General features: G+C 37.8%; 1 protein-coding gene across 10 annotated transcripts in view; it reads right to left on the bottom strand.

Moving 5' to 3' along the window:
- The window catches only part of SOX5 (SRY-box transcription factor 5), a 908,025-nt gene that overhangs the window by 654,590 nt on the left and 230,986 nt on the right, over positions 1-22,449 (bottom strand). For all 10 annotated transcript variants that reach the window (XM_053921733.1, XM_024575365.3, XM_053921734.1 and 7 more), the window contains one exon: positions 4,863-4,959. In XM_053921733.1, coding sequence (XP_053777708.1) covers positions 4,863-4,945 — 83 coding nt within the window. In that variant the 5' untranslated portion in view covers positions 4,946-4,959. The remainder of the gene's footprint in view (positions 1-4,862; positions 4,960-22,449) is intronic.

Below are 22,449 nucleotides of genomic sequence, written 5' to 3'. Positions count from 1 at the left end.
AACATGGTTGTTCTGATTGGTATCCCGACCAGCACTCTGAATGTTACTGCTGCTCTGCCTGCTTGTCAATGCTTTCACCTGCTCGCCGTTTCTGTTTTCCCATTCTGAAGCAGTCGCGGTGGGCTTTCATTAAGAGTTAGCTTGTGTCTCCTTGACTAATACTGAGACTAAGCCCTTTTTCAATATATTGTATCTGGGCATTTGGGTATAATGGACATTTTGACTTCTTATTTTTCTATTGGATTGTGTGAATTTTTACATTGATTTGTCGTTTTAAAAAATCTATTCTTGATATTGATACCCCTTGTGTTGATGATGTTTTGCAAATTTTTTCTATTACTCCATGTCTTGTCTTTTCTCTCTTGTTATGGTGTTTCTTATAAACAAAGTAAAATAAATTTATGTGGCCCCTCATGTAAATGATGAACTCTGGTCGATAAGGATGCATCAATCCTGAATTGAAAAAGTGCATCACTAGGGTGGGGAGGTGATAATGGGGGAGTGTGTGTGTGTGTGTGTGTGTGTGTATCAGGCAGGTAGTATACAGGAAATCTCTGTACCTTTTGCTAATGGTGCTGTGAACCAAAAGTGGATCTCAATATTGGTCTACTAAAAATATAATGTAGAATATGTACTTTTTTGTTTAAAGAAATCCTTCTCTAGTCCCAAGTCATAAAATTTGCTTAGATTCTCTTATATGAGAATATGGATGACCCTCTGATAGGAGATTTTCTTATCGTTTTGCCTCTTACACTTAATTTTTGACCAGCTGAAGTTGATATTTTTGTGTGGTGTCAGGTTGATACCCAATTCGTTTTTTTCAATTCAATTAAAAATCAAATTTCCTAGTACCGTGTATTTAAAAAACTTATTTCTATACTTCTTTTAAGTACCATTCTTATTATAAATAAAATGTCCACATATCCAAGAGGTTACTGAGCTCTGTGTTCCCTCTTATTTGTCTACTTGCCCACACCTGCAGTAATGCCACACTCTCTGAGAGCTTTGTAATGTCAGTAGGGCAAGTACTCCTACCCAGACTTTCTTTTTTTTTTTTCAGGAGCGGCTTGACTATTCTTTGTTTTTTGCATTTCAGAATAAATTTGTCACATCACACACACACACACACACACACTCACACAACTAGCTAAACAAGTAACAAAGAAACAAACACGAAACAGCCAGTAGGCATTTTGACTGTGATTACATTATACTTATTAATCAACTTGGGTATAAGTATTGGGTCTTTCAGTCATAAACATGGTTTAGCTCATCATTTATTTCGGCCTTGAAACTATTTCTGAACAGTTTCACAATTTTGTGCACAGAAGCACTGCACACCTATGGTCACTGTATACTAGATGAAAATAGATACCGATATACTGAAATACACTTGATTTCAGTACATTGCATTGTATGCACCAACCTTACTAAATGCTCTTATTGGCTCATATCATCTGCTAATAATGATAATGGTTTCTTTTGCAATCCTAATAACTTTATTTCTTTATCTTGCTTTACTCCACTGGCTGTTGTAATGTCACCTGTCCTTCCTGATAATAATTATTTGACCCTTTGTCACTTGCTCTCTTGCTCAGTCTCATCACAGGTGTGGAAAACTCATTCATTATTTGCAACAATCAGTCTTTCCCTTTCTTTGTCTCCTTTTTCACTTCATTAATTTTGCTTTTACTTTAATTTCTTCCTTCTATTATATGTTTATTTTGTTGGTCTTTTTGAAATTACCTCTTGGCCTATTAATTTTCCTTTCATTTTCCTAATACATTTATTTAAGACATAATTTTCCCAGTAAATACACAGGCATTATAACTTATATGTAAAATGTTCACTTTTGTTTAGTCTAACATATTTACAATTTCTATGATGATTTCTTTTAACTTTAAAACTTTTCTAGCTATATTTGTTATTCATTTGCAGCTTAGTTTCATTACGATTCCAAACCTTTGAAATGGTTGAGAACTAATTTATGACTTAGTGCACTACTAATTTTTGTAACCATTCCATGTATTCTTCCAAATAATGTGACTTTTGTAAAAGTGCGCAAGGTTCTGTATAAGTCTATCAGGTCGTTTCTTAATCTTGTCTTTCAACTCTACTGACTTACCAATGTTTTCTGTCTATTTTACTCTCCCCATCGCTGAGAGAGATGAGATAATGTCCACTGCTATTGTGGAGTTGTTTATTTTTTCCTTGCTATTATATCAATGTTTCCTTAATAATTTTTAAATTTTGTTAGTAGGGGCATTTAGATCTAAAATTATTCAATCTTCCCACTGAATTGACATTTTAATCATTTAAAAAGTAAGTATCTTCAGTAAATGATTTGGGCTTTAAAGCCAATTTTGTTTAACATTAGTGTAGCTATACCAGTGTTCCCACGGTAAGTATTGGCATGAGGTATGATTGGCATAGTAGTGTATTCTATTATTATTTAGGTTTTCCACATGAGGAACCAGTGGTCAAGGAATGAACCCAACAAGAGAAAGGCATACGGGGCACAGTTAAGAGCTGAAACAGTGTCTCCAACACCTATGCTCCTCAACATTACGCTTCCCTTACAAGTTCCAAAGACGGAGTCAGCTTAGGTTCGGGGTGGGGTGGGGGGATGCTCTCACTATAATATCTGCAAAGAATTTCTCACAGGTTGCTACCTACTTGTGGTATTCTAAAGTAATAGAATACTATAAAAAATACTTTTATAAAATTCTTAATCCAGAAGTATATACTATTATATCACATGAAAGTACTCAAATTTATCTACCCACTACTCTATTGTTGGACAATTTAGTCAACCTCAAATTCTTCCCATTATAAATACATGGAAATTAACATATTTCCATAGTAAATTTTTATGTCCTTTAATTATTTCATTAAGTTGGTTTCTTGGAAGTAAAATTGCCAGATGTTGTTAGTTAGGCCTTAATATCTGTTCTCTTGTTATTCCACTGTAATAATTCCCCCACATTTGTATTCCAAAATAAAAACTACATGTTCCAGCCTCTTTTGCCGTGTGGCATGCTCACGTGATTATGTTCCAGCCAAGGGAATGTACATGAAAGGAGTATGGACACCTTTCAGAAGATGTCCTTAAAGGGAAGAAAGGTGATCTTCTAGGAATATTTCCTTTCTAGAGTTATTGGGCTATGAATGTGGTTGCTGGCATGCCGATACTGGCCATTCCAAGCTAAAAGTCATGTGTTCAGAGCAACACAGTGAAAGATGAAGGATCCGAGTCCCTGATGACCGTGCAACCAACCAACCGGCTCTGAACGGCCAGTACAGACTTCACAGCAAAGAAACAAAGTGCAATCTTCTAAAACTATTTGGGTTACTTGCAATCAAATGTTTGCCAAACGGACAGAGTAGAAATGTTGCAGAGAATGCTTTGGAAACATTGAAGGCTCTTAACACAGATAGCCAAATCACTTCCTGGAAAGCTGAGCAAATAGAACATTATTCTTTTTCCAACATTATTGAAAGCCCATCTCCCCACATTCTGGTTACTATCCTGTCATTCCAAAGTGCCTTCTACCAGTTATACAGTGAGTGATAGTAACTTTTCACTAGATAGATAGTAACTTTGCATTTTATTTGCTTTTTGTATCAGAATTCCATTCCTCATTAATAATCTGTCCTTGTCTTATGTTTTAAATTAAATGTGAGTGTCTTTCTTATAATAACAACTCTTTATATGTAATGTTTGTCACATTTATTAGAAGTAGCCCAGTTTGTTCTTTGCGTTTTACTTACACTGGTAGTTTTATTTGTAAAATTATAGAAGTTTCGTATTTGCAATATTTATTTGTGACTTAATTCCACTCCTATTAGCATAAATTCCATTATTCACATTGCCTTCCTGCATATTATATTTCATTTGTCTGTGACTACATGAAGTCTTATTTACAAATAAGACATTTTAACATTATTTAGATTTATAACAATTTAGTTTTTCAAGGTTAAAAAACCACTGTTGTTTCTAAAGGTTTTCACAAATACATGTGTATCTTGAGGTTCTAGAAACAGTCATAAGACTTTAGGAGTGGATCAGTGAACAGACAAGTTTTAGTTCACTTTGCAAAAAGACCACTGTTCTATTATTCTCTTCAGGCATCGAAAGGGAGTGCCTTTTCCATGTCCCTGGGGACAGACTGCTCTGAACAACAGGATCCCTCACCTCCAGACATTCCTGTTGCCCCCGCATGACCATTAGTCAGCCACGGGATTGTAAAAGGATTTCCAACTCGAGTCTGTGGTTGAACTTTCAGTTCCTGTTCCCAAGAGTATAACTTGTTTGAAAAAACAAACAAGCGTTTCATAAATGCATACAGATAGATGCCCATAAATTCTTCTGTTGAGAGAGTCGGAATATACCTGGCCTCCGCAAAACTGCGCTTTTGTGTGTGTTTATAAAAGCAAACCCTGGAATATTTAATAGCCTATGGAAATTGTTGTAAAATGACTGACCTACCTGTTGTGACCCAAAATATTTCTTTTGCAGCAACAACAAAACAGCAGCAACAACTATTTTAAAACGTATGTTTCAACAGAAATAAAAAGCTTTTGCAACTTCAGGAAACAGTATCTCTCATTAAGAAAATGAAAAGAATGTTGCTATCATCTGTTGGCTCACAGATGTTACCTTTATAAGGAGATTCAGAATTATATTTACGTATCCAGTTGTCATCGGAATATAAAAAACTATGTACAATAGTTTTATATGCATAAGTCATAAATTTTACTTATAAGTTTAATAAGAGAAGGCATATAAACTTCCATTTGGGGAAGGAGCAAATGTAGTAATCAATTTTTCAAAGGTGTGTATTATGTTTTTATGAATATACCTTTTTCCTGTCCAGTGCAGTACCAAAATTCTCCGTTTAGCTTTCAGAATCTTGTAAACAGATGCAAACAGGAATCGTGTCATCAGCAAAAGGAAGGCTGGAAAAAATAAAATTAGACCATTAATGGTGCATATTTCTTTTTTAGTAAATATATCAGCATACAACTTTTGGAAGCAGGAGATATCTACACTTTTCAAAATAAATTTATACATTACTATATATAATAAAGTCATTATTTATGGAAAAAGAGGCATTAATTTGACATTATAATGCCACCAGAGTTAATCTAAAAATGCATAGGCATATAAGTGAGTTTTATGAATATACAACAGATATATTAATCCCCTTAGAAGTTGTTCATTTTGTCTAATTTCCATGTAAACATCCCACAGATACTTTAGGACAGGAACATTTTCATTTCTGGAAATGATTTATGAGAGATCTTCAGGTGTCCTCATAGGTCCCTTCCTTGATTCCATTCAAATATATGACAGCACTGGTCAACTCATAACTATATAGTGGGAGCCACCTAGCTAACTCCCTCCACACTCTCATTCCTTCCTCTAGATATTTCTGTGATTGCCTGGCTCAGCCTCAGAAACACTGCTTTTGCCACTTTCACAGGTAAATAAAACTCTGGCTTTGTTACCAGTTTCCCCAGGTGGACAGAAATGGCATCCACTCATCAGCTGAAACTCCCAAGCATCAGACTTCGGAAAGCAGAAAACGCGATCTGGTGGTGGCCGCAGCACCGATGCCAACTCGGTCTCCTTGCTATCAGCTCAGTCCAAGGAGAACTGAGCAATGCTTCAGTGCTCGTGCTATTATGCCACTGACTGTTCGGTTTTGATCACCAGGTTTATGGTATTTGAGATGCTTGATTACCATAGAGCTGCGATCTTTTATCTTTTTCATCTCGTGGCACCAACAAACTGATTACTAAAATTATGTGGCACACCAAGAAATACATTCTTGCCGATCTGACAAAAAGTAGGTGTAATAATTTTGACTCATGCACACCAGACAGCTATTATTGGCTATTAATGGCTACTGTCATTTTTGAATTTGACAATCTCAGGGAACAGAGGTCAGTATCCCTGACTGAACAGTCAGGTATTGCAAGTTTTAAAAATTCTTGAGGCACACCATTTGAAAACCACTGCCACAGAGTGTCTCTCTAGAGAACGATGGGTAGGGAGGAATTTTACTTCATTCCAATATCAGAACTCTTGACAATATACACAGAAATCCAAAAGTCCCTACATAGACAAAGCCAAGACAGCACATTATTTCATTAGTTCACTAATTACTCCATTAGAGCATATTCACGATGACAACAGTTATTAAAAATGTTGAGCATCAGAAATTATGCTGCTGCAATAAAAGTTGCCTGCCAATTTAAAAAAGTATTTATTTTCATCAAAAATTTTGCTTAAAAATGTATCCCAGACTTTACTTTTTTTCAGGTAAGTGGAGTGTCACATCTGACTACCACAGCTGAATTTACTCAAAAGTGAAACAGATACTGTGCCATCCCCTATATGTGGGCAACAGAAATGACAAAGGTGGTAATTTTACCCACAAGAGGGAGCCTGGATTTTTATATTTTTGTCATGGAACTCAAAAGACTTGAGTTAAAATATAAAATTCTAAAAAAAAAATGTTTAACACCATAATCTTTATGTCAGGTCAAGTTTTCAGATAATCAGATTTCAATTGGCATATTTTCCCTCAACTCTAACATTTCAGCACATCAGAAGATGAAATACATAATTAGAGTTTTTAAAAATTTCCTACCTATATTATAATTAGTTTTCTTTTCAGATATAAGAAGAAAGACATAACCGCCAAAGCAGCCTAAGAGAAAATTCATTGTAGGTGGCAGCAACATTAATTGGGTGAAATTAACTAGAATTATGACGAGTTCTCTGAACCTGAGTTTAATGACACAGAAGTAAAATGATATTCCCATCATCCTCTTAGCACAGAAGAGGCTAAAGCAATGATTTTTATGTGTTTATGGAACAGGAAACACCCTATTTTAAAAATTATGGTGCTGGCCATTCTCACAATATCACAGAAAACTTGCCTCAGAAAGGACAGGCCTGTCATGACACCATGACGAGCTTTCTGACAGTTGGAGAAAGATCTTTGTTCCTTAAAAAAAATCTAAACCTGAGTCATTCACATTAAATAATCTCCATAAACAATACCTTAAATTAAGAAAACTCTCTAAATAAATACACTCTGGTTTTCTAAAAATAAAATGTATTGACTAACTTAAAAACCACCTTTAAAAATCATTTTGGCAACTCTTATCAACCCCGAAGAACCTGTTCTATCACATTCAGAGACGCTAATAATCCAGTTGAAATTTGTTTTGTGCTCCCTTGTCAAGTGCCGGGAAAACAGACGATAAACTGTCCCTTTCGCCTGGAGTCCTCTTCTCAGCAACTTGAAGATATTACATCCCAGAGGCAGGGAGTTGAGGAAGAAGGGGTTAATCGCTGCTGCTCTTCCTCTGGAATTCCAGCCTACTCTTTAAATCATTGTTTGTTTTCTCCCACTAGGGACTGTGAATCTACTAGATCTAAAACCCATACCTTATAAATGACATTAAAAATATATTCATTCGATGGACTAATGTATCCTAGTGTCTGAACCCTATTTACACCCTCTTCTTTGGAAAGGGACAACAGACTCCTTTCTGCCAGTAAGAGGTCATTCCGTCACTCCGGTGACATGCTGCAGAATGCACTGCGGCACTCAAGGGCAGTGCCAGGGAGAGAACTCCACCACAGAGAGTTTAAGCCTGGTGCCTTGCACTGTGTTAGAAGACATGGTCAGGGGAAGCACGCAGGGCTTCAGACAGCTTTGCCACGTTCTAAGATGGGTTTACATCTGCTTCCTTATCTTTTTTTTCACAACTTACTTAAAATTTTGAGTGCTTCAAACATTGCCTGATAACATTGAATGAAAAGACACACACATGACTTCCATTTAACAGTGAATTCTATAATGAATGAAAAAACAACATAAAAATCCTTAAAGGTAGAAATGTTCTCTAACATACCAAAGAGGTGTTAGTCACAGAAGCGTAAGGTGAGATCACACATTAAACCACAGACACAGGTGAACTCTGGGGAGACTGAGGGCATTTCACCTACCAGAGCCATGAGCAAAACAACCCAGAAAGATACAATGATGATCTGTTAGTTTTTCACATATTAATTTACAGGTTTTTAATTTACAGAATATTCTTTAATCCACAGGACACAAATACGTACTTCAAAAGCCACTTTTATCACTTAGAAAGTATTATTCTTAGTCCAACAACATCACCACCACCAACAACCACCTCAGTTTACAATCTATTGGGAATGTTATTTTATAGATTATCTCTTCTTCTACCTTTAATATTTTTAAGATATCAAATATAGAGCCAACCTGTAAAATGCAAAATATTTGCAATGCAAAGAAAAAAAGTATGGGCCCTGGCTACTGTGGCTCAGTTTGTTGGAGTGTCATCCCATACACTGAAAGGTTGTGGGTTTGATTCCTCATCAGGTCCCATGCCCAGGTTGCAGGTTCGATCCCCGGTTATGGTGCACACGAGAAGGCAACCCATCAAAGCTTCTCAGTCACATTGAAAAACCATCTCTCCCTCTCTCTCTCCCCTCCCCCCTTCCTCTCTCTCTAAAAGGAATAAAAAAATGTCCTTGGGTGAGGATCAAAAAAGAAAAAGAAAAAGCATGGTTAAAAAAATCCAAAGAAAGCTACACATTAAAAGAAGACCTATTTCCCTGGAAAAAATATCATTTGACTTACTTTGTTTCAACAGGTACAAATCGAAATAGTCAGAGAATAGTGAATAGAAAAGGCAACTTTAAAATATACTCTTTGAGAGAATTTTAGCAACAGGTCAGCATGAGATTTCCTGTTCAGTTTTACTGGCTGAAAATTCATAGAGTTGTCCATTTTCAAAAGAAAAAAGAAAAAAAACTGTTATTCTTCATTCCATTTGCCAACCCGAGTCATTTATCCCATATTAGATAAAGTATAATAGACTCTACCGAAAGGGTCACTGGCCTTCCATTTAATGATATTGCCATCCCCGATCTGCATTTTCCCGGCAATGTCCCTCAACACAGAATAAATGGCTGATCTCTTCACAATAACAGCTGATTTCTATTTATTAAGCTAAAAAGGTCATCATTTTCTATGGCTGGGCTGCCCTGCACTATTGATAATTTTATGCATAAACAAATGGCAAATTTGTGCCACATAAATATGCATTAGCAATTACTTTTTCCTCGGGCAACGCTTACCGCATGCAAATGTATACCTCGAAGGGCCTGGTAGCTTTTGTTTTAGCTCTTCAACAGGGAAACAAAAGAGCACAATAAACAATTTTAAAATTGCCGATCAATAAGCAATGCAAATGCAAAGGTAAATGGCAAGAAACTTGCTTAGAAACAGCAAAGAAAAAAGTGAGGTTGGGGAGGATAGTGGAAGTATTTTTTTTTAATATTGTTTCACTGCTTTCTCTTTCATAATGAAAAGGCTAAAGTACTCTTGACATAGAACAGCTAGTGAGGCTGATGCTCAAGCAGATGCCAGATGGGGAAAGTGGAAAATATACACATGTTGAGCAAACACACACACACACAAAGAGGGTATGGGAAAAATGGTGTTTCTTCGCAATTTCAATTGTATCACCTCCCAAACTAGAGATCTTGCAATTTCAGAGATTCAAATAATTTTGAAACTGGGAGGAGCGACAGAGATACACAACCAAATCTTAATTCCACCGAAATTTGCTTTATTGCTTTCCAATATCATATTCCTCAGACAAAGGGAATATACATGATATTTTAAGCAGGGTATTTTTAGGAATGTGAGGGAAAGGAGTAAATAAGGAATATACAGTAAGGAATAAGGAGCATCTCACAAAACATCTACATGCCCAGATGTTTGGGATCAAAAACCCGTTATCTCAGAGCAATTCCGGAATGGTAACAGGGCAGAAGCACAGAGAGGTAAGAGGCTAATAAGGTAAGAGGCAAGGCGGTTAAGAAAGCCTAGGGAAAAACGTGTTGCCTAATTTGAACATGAAAACGAATAATAACTCAAGGAAAGTTGCTCTTTTTTAATCAAAAGTAAACTTTAATGAGAGGGGTTTTTTTTAGTGCCATCTACAATATTCCTTTCTAAAGGCTTTACACTTAGACCTGTTACACTTGATTCTCACAGATGATGTGTCAGCACACACAGGCACAGGACGGTCGGGGAACTTGATCAATTCCTTACGGCAGTGCTGGATCTGGGCCTCGACCCAGCGTGACGCCTCAGCTGCAGGCTGTGCAGTAGCCGAACACTGCCGTCCAGTCCTTACGACCCAACCATTTCGAACCAAATGAAAAAATCTCTTTGCCTTTGTATAAAGAAGTCACACTGTATTTAAAAAATTTAAATCATCAGGCCTAATGCAAGTTTCTTTAACCAAATTTTTACAATACCTTAGCTTCTGTAAAAATATAACAATATGAATTTGCATATCAGTGCATTAGTACATGTACAGTGAGAACATGCATTGTCTTAATATAACCATTTGAGATCAAAAAACGCATTTTGTGATCCCCATCTTGATCTTACTATAATTAAAGGTTTTACTATTACACAAAGGATTAACGAGAAAGTACTAAGGATAAATAAAGTATTCTTGGCTTTAAATGTGAGTAGGCAAACCTGAAAATTTAAAACCTGAGTGTAGCTCAAAGCCCTTCCCAGAGCCAAGATGGTCTGCAAGGGGACCTCTGAGAAGCCTGATGTGGATACAAAAGGTCAGACTTCTTTCTAGAAAGCCAAGAAACTTCTCTTGGCAATATTTCCCCAATAATATCAGTGTTGGGAAATCAGGGCTGTCGCCAGCACAAAAAGCAGCTTTGTGTGAATAAGAGAAAGGAGCCCGTAAGTGGATCTTTCAGAAAATGGGTTACCTGCACCACCACGCAAGATGACGCGGAAGAAACTTTATTGTTTTTTTAGTTAGGAGAGTGTTATTTCTAGTATTGAGCTCCACCTTCTTTAGAACTAAAGATTTTTGAGGACCAAGTGCCCACTTATTAGTATAAAATTAGTATAGATGATTCTAAATATGATAGTAATATCTTATATGTTAATTCAAATAATTACATAGCTAGCATACTCCCATTTTACTATGTTTTGTTTTAATGTTCACTACTCATGGCTGAATGTATAAAAACTTAAGTATAGGGTTTTCTTATTATCAACTAAATGAAATAAATGTATGCCAAACACCAATACTATGTGAGAGGCCAAAGTTTTAATTATCATCATTCCTTGCTCAACTCCTCACTGTCTATGCAAAGTAAGAGTTTCAAACTGAAACTATGAATATTCCAACTGATCTGGAGTTTGTCCAGAATGTATAAGTACTTGTATAGTCTACTATGTAGCATGCATGTAATAATCAAGTGATCACATTGTGCATGCTTAATCCTTCTTTCATAGCAATAAAACTAGGTTTCGATACAGGGTACAACTGAGGGGCTCAGAAAGTTACAGAGAGCAACAGAAATGTCTGGCTAGGACTTCGTGTGTATAGATGGCAGGAGAGGAGCCACTGCCTCATCTGTCCTGGCAGAGGGTAGGCCAGCCTCCCTGGCCCCTGTGGGTCAAGTTTCCCAGGCTTCTCTGACATTTGGCTTGCAGGTGATTTCAACAGGGTGCAGGGGCAAGGATGACCCTTGGTGCACTTGTGTGTGTGCATGGGTGTACGTGTGCCTGCCTGAGAGTGTGCTCACGTGCCCAGGCTCTCTCTCTCTTTCATATACTTTTTGAAACAAAAGAGACACCAGGAAAAACAAACCCCATCAAGACTCTCCAAAAGCATCAATATCTGTCAACCATCTGCTTCTCTTTCTCTACTTTTCCAGGTGTCTTTGGTAGCAGCTCCATCTCTACCTGTCTCCCCCTCATGCTAGACAGATCCCCATTGTTCTAGCTTCCACCCAGTGACCCTAAAAACCTCGCCTCCTCCCTTTGGCTCCCAGCATATGGGTGGTAGTAACTTGTTGTTGTTCCAGACTTCTAGGTTGCTGTTTTAAAATTCATTATTGCCAATGTCTAAAAATTTTACAACAGTACATGCCCCCTTTTCAAATAATCACAAATGGCTCCTCTCTTCCTGCTTGGTCCCTGAATATAAGTAAATGAGCACCATATAAGTGCATATTTTATTTTACTTTTTATCAACTATTACAGAACCATTATTTATCCTCTAGTCATAGCCTCCTTGAGGCAAGCCAGGGTAAACTAAGGACAGGACCCTTTCATTACCACGAAGTCAGCATGCTGCTCTAATACTTGCCATGTCTGAAGTATGTCCCTTTATATATAACATTCATAACACATCATGGACCAGGTGATCTATTCTTATCCCATATCTCATGTTGATTGGTTATTGATGCCCTGTTATTTTATTTACTTTTCTTAATCTATGGGCCGTTGAAGGAGCAACAGAGACCTACCTACCACTTCTCCTAGAAATTATACCCCAGTGCCTAGTATCACGGGAACCTGCCAGTCTGCTTTAAGGAGCTCAATCTGTAATGAAAATGTGTTTTCCCAGTGCTAAATGACAGGGACTAGTTAACCAAGTTTATGTCTTAGAGAAGACATGTTTAACATGTAAGCATTTGTTTTTCATTAAAAAAACATGACCTTCTGATGTCAGAAATGAACACACACAAACACACACAAACATGCCATAAAAATGACTGATGTTCGATGGCTCTTACAAAATTACATTTTGAAAAATTATGGGACTATGAATCAGACATATAGATTAAATTTCCCGAAAGAGACATGTGCTTAATAATTAATGGGAAGGGATACAAATAATATTTATGATTTTATCTTATCCAAAACACTTGAATAATTATGCAGTAATCATAATGCTAAATGAATATAGACTTATCAAATTTGAACTGTAATCACTGAGGAATTTTAAAATAGGAAAAGATCTTAAAATTGAAATGATAGAGTTAAATATACAAGCTGAAACTAACTTACTTAAAATGAAGTCTTTTTGTAAAAATATCAAAATGAAAAGATTTGCTTTAAGGGAAGTTCACAAGATTTTGCAGTCTTTAATGTTGACAATCATAGTGCAAGAAAAGAAACCAGAGGGAGGTGGGGATGGGTGGAGTAGGGGGGAGTGGTGGGAGGTAAATGTAGACAACTGTACTTGAACAACAATAAAATAATTTTTAAAAAAAGAAAAGAAAAGAACCAGAGTCCTGGACAACCTGGCTCAGTTGGTTGAGCATTGCCTCGTAAGGCAAAGGGTTGCTGGTTCAATTCCCAGTCAGGGCACATGCCTGAATTGTGGGCCTGGTCCATGGTTGGGGCACATGCAAGAGGCAACCGATTGGTATTTCTCTCTCACATTGATGTTTCTCTCCCTCTCATTCTCCCTCCTTTCCCCTCTCTCTAATTAATTAATTAATCAAGTAATTAATTAGTTAAATCTATATATATATATTTTTTTTTTTTAAAGAACCAGAGGTGGCAGTGATAAAAGAGAATATACTTCATAATTGTAGAGTGTTCAAGTCAAAGCCAGGTAAAACCAATGCCCAATGTTATAACAACATTTCAAACACTGGTTCCTGAACTGGTTTCTTATAGGTGGGATATTGGGTAAGTATCAACACCCAGAAAAGGTCAAGCAGAAACAGAGTGGGTATGACAACTGTGCTAAATCAAGTCCAGTGAAGAGGCCAAGATACGTTCGTCTGATAAAGGTCAAACTTGAGAGTAGGGGAGGGGGGCAATCGTTAAGCAGACTCAGATACTTTAAGAGTTGCAATTTACAAAAGTATAGACTAGATATATTGTCTCTTACTCCATATGAAAGAACAAGGTGTTCTTTTATTTTTGCTTGTGTTGTGATGGCAGGTTTATCAAGAGGTGGATTTCAGTGTGTTATGAAAAGAACTTTATTTTCTTTTGTTTTATTGTTGTTCAATTACAGTTGTCCCCATTGCCCCCCCATTACTCTCCCCCTTCCTACCCACTGCCCACCTTCCACCTTCAACACTCCCAACATTGTCATTGTCAATGGGTCCTTCATACATGGGTTATCCATAACAGGATTGGTTGGAGCAAAACCAAATGATTTACACTTTAAGCAAGGGCTCTGGGTCCAGACATAATGGGCCATTTTCTGTCTTCGCTACTTGCTACCAAGGGACCTTGCATACAGTCACATAACCAATCTATGCCTCAGTTTTCTCATCTGCAAGATCTTCCAAACACAATCTGTATGGAGGAAATGGAGGCGATAAAACAGAAACTGCAGGGCCACCTGTCAGAGGTCTGAGAGCAGGATTTCTGAACCGAATGGTATATTGGATCATCTAGCGGTTAAGATCCATTCTAATCTGAGACTAAATTATTCTATTTCGTAAAGTTCAGGCATATATTTTCATACAATTTAAGGCAAGGAGGGCTAGCACTAAATATTTAAAAAGGAGAAAAATTTGCAGCGGTTCTGCATTATTAAAATGGTTTTAGCATCACATAGAGAAAGGATATTTATTTTTTAGACCAAAGCTATTAAGTAAAACACAAAGTGTTTTTTGTTAATAAACGATACATAACATCATAAGTCAGATATGTAATTCCTTAAATCAGCAATATCCATTGTTTTCAATTGACTTTAGAGAAAGAAAGGAGAGAGACAGAAAGAGAGAAACACTGATCTGAGGTTCCACTTATTTATGCATTCATTGGTTGATTCTTGTATATCTAATCAGGGATTGAACCCGCAACCTTTCCATATCAGGACAACGCTCTAACCAACTAAGCTACCTGGCCATAGTGAGCAATTTTTTTAAATTTACAATGTCAACTTTATTTTTTGTCCTTTTTAAAGTCTCTAGTTACACAATGAATAGATGCCCTCGGATACCGAGGAAACAGGAACAAAGTACTTCTGCTTTTTGAACACTGAGTGCTGCTCCCTTGTGCGGTGAGCCAAGCCCTCCCACCACCCCTCCAACCGCGCCTCTGCCCCAGCCACGCAGCACAGGGCAACGGGCGCCCCAGCCACGCAGCACAGGGCAACGGGCACGGAAGAGTGCACTAAGCAGGGCTAAAGGGCGTCTTCTAAAGAAGTGATTCTCAAGTCCTTCTTTTGTGATGCTCTGGAGGTTCCCCTAGTTATTTCGAGAAATACTCTAAAATGTTCAAGGACTTCTTAAAACAAAATCATTTTACTTTTTCTCATATTAACAATTATAAAGCTCATTAGACTTTTCAAGGTATTTTCACTTAAACTCTCTGATTTGATCTACACAGCAGTTCTCAAAGGCAGGTATGACGAGGAATGAGCCCTTTCTTGCAAATTAAAAAAAAAAAAAAAAACCTCTGGAAAATTATGACTTGACCCCAAATGACAAGACCACAAAGCAGTAGAAAAAAGGCAAGAACCCAAGTCCAGTCTTCCCTCCTGCCCAGGATGCTCTGACGCAGATCGCACATACTACACTACGACCTGATAGCAAGGTCACTTTCAAATCCCTCAAACTGTAGAAGCATTAATTCACTGAGGGAATTACGCATGTTTGTCAGGATTATGCTGCACTCTATTTACTTCCTCATTCACGGATAGAATGTCCCACATGTTCCCACTTTTAAAACAGGAATAGCAGAGTGGTTCTCAGCGGAGGGCAACTTTGCCCCCTGTGGGACGTTTGGCGATATCTACAGACATTTTCTATTGTGACTGGGGCTTGGGAAGGGGGAGGGCAACAACACTGGCATCCAGTGGGCAAAGGCCAAGGATGTTTCTAAACATCCTACAATGCGCAGGAAAGCTCCCCGTAACAAAGAATTTTCCGGTCCAAAATGTAAATAGCGCTGAAGTTGAAAAGCCCTGGATTAGCAGTATTTTTATTCAAGCCATCTGTTTTTGTCTTTTATTTTTGTTACATAATCATAATAATGCTTTCAGAATGTAACATTTGCTGGGTGCTAATGACTGGTTTGGCATAAGGCTATCAGCTCTTGGGTAGTCACTAATTCCACAAAATGCCCTATGCTTTAATCTTGACTGTTGACAATACATTGAACAGTGGTTCCAGTGACAGAGGTCACCATTGCTCAGACAAATGGATCATAAAACAATTTGCCAGGGTGTTTATAACACTTTGCTTATAAGAATGTTGAAAATAGGGCGATGCAAATGGGGGAAGTCAGAAGCATCCCTTTTGATAATATCAAAAGAAAAATAGAAATCTGAGTTAAGGAAATGACCTCTGACTTCTCCGTTATATATAGCTTACATCAAAAAATTCATAACAATGCATATCCAATCTTAAAAATGAATTTATATTTTTATGCACTAAATCATTTCAATAAGCATCATAACAATTAGTGATATCCTTTTCAAGGAGAAAGCCCTCACTCTCTGCCCTTACCCTGTTAACATTCCTCCCTGAAGCCAGGGCCCTCAGCCCTGTTTCTCATGCACAGGGGCCAGGGTGCCATCTGTGAACTGTGTTTCAGTTTAATATGAGTCACATAAAAGCCCTGATTCTGGGGCAGTGAGGTGCCTCAGTCATAAAGATGCCTCATGTGTCTTTTGCTTCCTTGGTGTTTACCCTTTGGTGTCCTCCGACATGTCAGCACCTAGATAATGAATTAGAGTTTGAGAGACACACTTTTAGTTCCCATATCCCTTGAAGAATCTGAGGAAAGCTCCAAACCCACTCTACAGAAAGGAAAACTTCCATGTTGTGAGACTCTTTTATATGGGTTTCACGTTTCTGTAATTCTTGTGAGTGAAGGCACCAACTGCTTCTCTTTAGGACTACCCTTTCTAGCATTTTTGTGTAGAGAAAGCCAAAGAAGATAGAGATAGTGTCTCCCCCCCAGAGCAAAAAGCAGGTTTGTTTACCATCCAGCATAATAAGGATAATGTCTCACTTAGTGGCAAAGGTTAGTCACGCTTATTGCTTGATATAAAAGAGTTGGATTCCCTAAGACCCTGTTTTCCCTCCCTGAAGCGTAGGCATCACCAGGCTCTCTTTGAATCACCAGGTGGGAACTGGGGCTCAGGGAACTGGTACAAATGCTATTACTCTGGCTACTACTATTGCTGTGAGTGATAAATTGTCATTTGTCTTTGATACAGGATTCCAGTGTCTTCTACCAGCATCCATGGAATGGTGGCAGGCTGATGCATTAGCCCTTCACAGTTCTCAACAATGCATACAAACAATATTAGCATTAATGCTTTAACAGATGGCCATTTTTGTCCCCACACACAAATTCAGAAGGCTAAAGGTATTTATTTTTATTTATTAGTAAATAGAGTGGAATGACCAAAGACTTGAATATCTGAACAAAAATACTATGTTAAGTTTATTTCAACAAAAATTTATTTAGCTAATAATAATAATAATAGTAATAGCATTGATTGAGTGCTTTCTACATGTCAGGCACTTTATGGGAAGCTTAATAGATATTACTTAAGTTTATTCTGACAATAGCACTGATGAGGCAGCCCTTATTATTATGATTCCACAGGAGGAAACAGAGACCTATGTGAATTAAGCAACTTAGTCAAGGCTACATAACCGTCAATGTTGGAGCCAAGATCCAAGTTCAGAGTTGGGATACAAATTCAGCTTACGTCCTTATCACCTTTCTTTTCTACCTCCCCCTATGAGCAACACAGTGGTGGAAGGACGGTATGGTCCCTGCCCCTGAGAGGCTCATGCTCTAAAGAGAGAGAGAAACTAATAGGTAACTTCAGCGGAATGCTATAAGGGCTTCAATGTAGTAGGCACAAAAACAGACACAGCATCCCTTTCAGGAAGCACTGGCTTCCCAAACTGAAGGATGACTGAGATGAATCTTGAAGGATGATTAGGAGTAGGCTAGGTAAAGAAGTAAGGGTAATGTATTTTCTGATTTTACACAGGAGGAAACGAAAGCTCAGAGACACAAGGCCAAAGCTACAAAGCTGCTTTGAAAAAAAAGGTTGTAGTTTTATGGTTGCTCAACTTTTCCTATCCCTTGCTGCCCTCAAAAATTATTCCTCACTTTTTATCAGGCAATAGGCAGTGCTCAGAATTTTCTAGTGTTTATATAGTCTTTGTTTCTCTTTTGTTGTTTTTTAAAAATGAAATTATTAGCTATTGGACATTCAAGGAAATAATATAGGAGGAATACAATGTCATAAGAGTCATCTCTCTGCTAAGATGGGCATAGCACAGCACACAGTATACAAAGGGTTAACAAATCACTTGGAAATTTAAATGTCATTTTCTGTTAGATTTTATTGAAGGACTTATCATGATTATAGACAAAGTTCCAACAAGGTCAACACCAATGTTCCAAAGGCATGAGCAGGTAAGCTAAAGAGAGATCAAGTAAATTGTTTAAATGTTACAGCATAGGTACTTCTCACGAATGTTTCTGCAACCAGTCTAACTTCCATTAACATAGTTAGAAACTCTCTGATATGAAGAAAATTACTATAACTTCAGATATTACTCTAAGGAGCTATTGCTGCAGAATAGAAATGAAGAGATGTAGATAAATCTGCTAATGTTCATCTTATTCACATAAAGTGTTCATAAAGGAACAGAAAACAAAAGCAAAAAATTCAAGGAAATCATGCCCAATAAAAAGACTTGAGTCCAGTTGCAACACTTTCTGATGCATGAGTGCGGTCTGTTCATACAGATTTAATAGAGACTCAGTATGGTTTGGTAGACAGTACTCTGATTTGGAAGTGAGGTACCAAGGAGTACATTTATCAAACAGCAAAATATTACCACAATACGCCTGGTTGGCCAGACTGATTTTTTTTTTCTTTAGGACAGTAATATCATCACCACCACATGTTGTATTTAGTGTCACTATACAGAAGACACTTCAGTGGTTGCTAGGAAAAATGGAAATCACTATGCTATGAATATGTCCTATAGTTGCCAGTGAAGGAATAGGTAGCAGCAATACAGAGCTAAATAAAATAACTACTGTAATTCTCCAACAAATATTTAGCAAGGACCTGCCTGAGCAAGTCCTGACGGTAGGCTGACAACTACAGAAATCCAAGTGAGCTACAAGTGAACACTGGAGCTATGGAGGAGAAAAGGTGCGAAAGGCAGGCTTCTGGCATTTCAAGTTCAATGCTTTACAGTTCTTCCCTGAGCCAGAAGTGAGCAAAGGGATTGGGATACCAAGATCAACGACAGCCTAGGATCAGAATCACATTAATATCGTCAACAGTATTCAATCTCATCAAATTGAAGGATTATTTGGGGGTAAAAAACATTGAATATTGTTTGTTCAACAGAATTTGACTAAAAGGGGAATAATACTTGAGGTTTAACTACTCAGTAGCTTTACTTAAAGTTGTATAAATAAAATTTTGATTGGGATTTAAAAAAAAATACTTAGAATCAACCCTGGCTGGTGTGGCTCAGTGGATTGAGTACTGGACTGTGAACCAAAGGGTTGCTGGTTCGATTCCCAGTCAGGGCACATGCCTGGGTTGCGGGCCAGGTTCCCAGTGGGGGGCCTGTGAGAGTCACTGATGCTTCTCTCCCTCTCTTTCTCCCTCCCTTCCCCTCTGTCAAAAAATAAATAAATAAAATCTTTAAAAAATAAACAAAAAATACTTAGAATCAAACTTGGGATAGCCTATCAATTTAAACCAATCCATAGTCACGAGGCAAATGGTTTTCAATATTTAAGGAAGCTCTGCAGACATTGTTTATTATCACAGTGTTAACCCAGTGAAAGGATCGTTGGATACTCGGCATTTTGCAACTGTCACAGTGTGTCCTTACCAGGGGAGGGTACCAGTGTCGTGAGACCTAAAGCCTACATACTTTGGGGTGTCCTCTTTAAAGGGATATAAAATTATGACCTTTTCATATCAACCATAATTTCACAGAGGAAACTTTACGTACAGAATAGAAATTTACACAGAGGATTTCATAGACACACAGATACAAGAGAAAGATAATTTAATCTTTCTAAAGGTATAGTTGATAGAATTTTGTTGTTATCCTTGATTTTACTGATGGTTGAAAAAAAGATTCTTTCATTACAACTTGTTTTTGGTAAGGTCATGTAAAATTTTCAGACTGTATCAGATTTGAGAAAATCTTTATCAAGTTTCTTATGAGATACAAGATTTGAAAAACTTGTCCACAGACTAGCTTCTGACTTGCAGACCCTGAGAAAGAAGACGCCTACTAAGAAGGGTTCCTGGGGGCTACTGGGCTCAACTTTAGAAAACAGGGTTACAAGACATAATAGTTATGTCTACACAGGGGCCTCTCAGAAAAACTGCACTTCAGAGGGAAGCCTGTGCTGGACTACCTGCCTGCACACGGAACTGCCTGCTTGCGCAGTGTGTCTGCCACCTGAGCCAGCCCGCGTAGAGGAGCTCTTGGTATCCTATTTCAGCCACCAGGATCACGGATTTCCCCATCCAACTGGAGCTGCGCAGCTATATCCGCATCAGCTTCCACTAAAACAGATGGCTGTGTTACCACATTACTAGGACTCAACCAGGGCCAGGGCAGGGACTTCAGCTTCACTCACTTCAAGGTAAACCATCCTCTGGAGCTCATCAAAGATTTTTCATTTTTATGACCTTAAACTTCAGGTGGTGGCACTAGCCATCAGTTAAATCATTTACCACAAATTATTACATCCTATAAATCTGTTATAATGATCCTTTTAGAACTTACATGGCTATGGCTGTACCTACAAAAGGAATCCTCAGCAAAATGTACAAATACCTCTGGACACATCATCAGAGATGGAAGAAGGGTATGGGAATACCAGGGACTGCTAAGGGGCAAAAATAAAATAAAGACAATTAAGAACAAGAAAATTAGGGGAGAGGGAGTCACGGATTATGCAATTTAGAGACACACATTAATATTCCAGAAGGTGCACATTTGAATACCAGCATCAGCATGATGAGCGATGATGCTTTACCGATTTTCCACTTTCGTTCTATACTTTTTTAAGCCAAGGGGAGTGTTCCCCTGACCCTGCTGATGCAGAATACTGAAAAGTAAATTACACATTTCTACTTTACTATGAAAACTGGGGTGTTTATGTAGGTGTTTTAAGCATGTCTCCTCCCCAAATAGCATAAATTATCAAATCCAGTTTACTTCTTTTGATCATCCTATACTGTGTCTAGTGAAATAAATCACCCTGACACAAGCATAAATAGTAATATAATAGAACAGCTACATTAAAGAGTAAAATGCCATTTTTAATGTTATACTGACAAGCTTAAATCCTGCAAAAACTAAGGAATAGCACTGGCTTATGTAAAAGCATCAGAAAGACATGTGTTTCTAACTGCAGATTCAAAATGCTAAACAGAGGTCTGACGTAGGGACCCCACAGGATTTGATCCCATGTCCCCATCGGGTCACCTTCGTGTAAATAATGCTCACACAACCAGTGCGGGGACCTCTTCTAGGACAGGCCCTGAGCCTTTCGTTATATCTGCTACTTCCTCTGCTTACAGCCGCCTCATCAGTAACTCATGGGATTTTCTTCTTAAACACTCGAAAACAGCATCCTGAGGAAAAATCACCAGGAAAAAAGCCATTTCTCTATTTCTCCTCCTTCTACTTGATTTCTGCCTCAGTAACTAATATTAATATCCAATGTAGTTCACTCTTCCTGGAAACATAGAAATGCTTCAAGAAAGACCTTTGGTTTCTCATTTCTGCTTCTTGAACCCCAAGGGGATTATTTCATAAGCCAATGTGAACACCTCCAAGCACGTGCTCACACTCGGAGAAGCAGAGTTCCTCTCACACTTTCTACCTCTCACATGTGGCCTATGAAATGGAGTCACCAAAATGCACAGAATCCAACAGTTTTACATAGTGTACACTGTTGTCCCCTCTAAAAACATCCCCAAGAGGAAAACAACACTACACTTGTTTAAACTGTATCTGTGGATGTTTTCGGTGACTGCCTCTTACTGAAGGCAACCAAGTTCCCATGAAAGTAAAGTGAACTTGCTGTACACAAAGTAGCTCTGACCCCACAGAGGGATGAAGCAGGCGAAGGTCAAGTTTGGGAAATCTAATCTACACAAACTGAGGGATTCATTGCTGTTGGGCTTGCAACTGGCCTATGACTGCATTTTCTGTTTCCTCTTCAAAACACTCATCAGGTGTAAAATAATGGAATTCCAAGTTTGCAGGATTTTACAGTTAGTAATGATAAATCTCCACCAAACTTTTAGCACAAATAGATCTAATCACATATGTATATGCATTTATACATATAGATGTATGAAATCAGAAATGATAGAAATTACATTTCATATACACATTTGAAGTTTCTTTTATTGGCAGCAAATATTGTCCTTAGCTAATGATTCTCTTTATGTCTGGAGGACCTTATTACTCTCTTCTACAACAAACTAACACTTTCCCTCCAATTCCCTCTGGCTTCAGCGCACCTATCTATTCAAAAATCTTTATTGCAA

Source organism: Desmodus rotundus, chromosome 3 (assembly GCF_022682495.2).
Source record: "Desmodus rotundus isolate HL8 chromosome 3, HLdesRot8A.1, whole genome shotgun sequence".
Classification (NCBI taxonomy): domain Eukaryota; kingdom Metazoa; phylum Chordata; class Mammalia; order Chiroptera; family Phyllostomidae; genus Desmodus; species Desmodus rotundus.
Note: the sequence above shows the minus strand (reverse complement) of the source record. Positions and strands in the feature narration are given on the sequence as shown.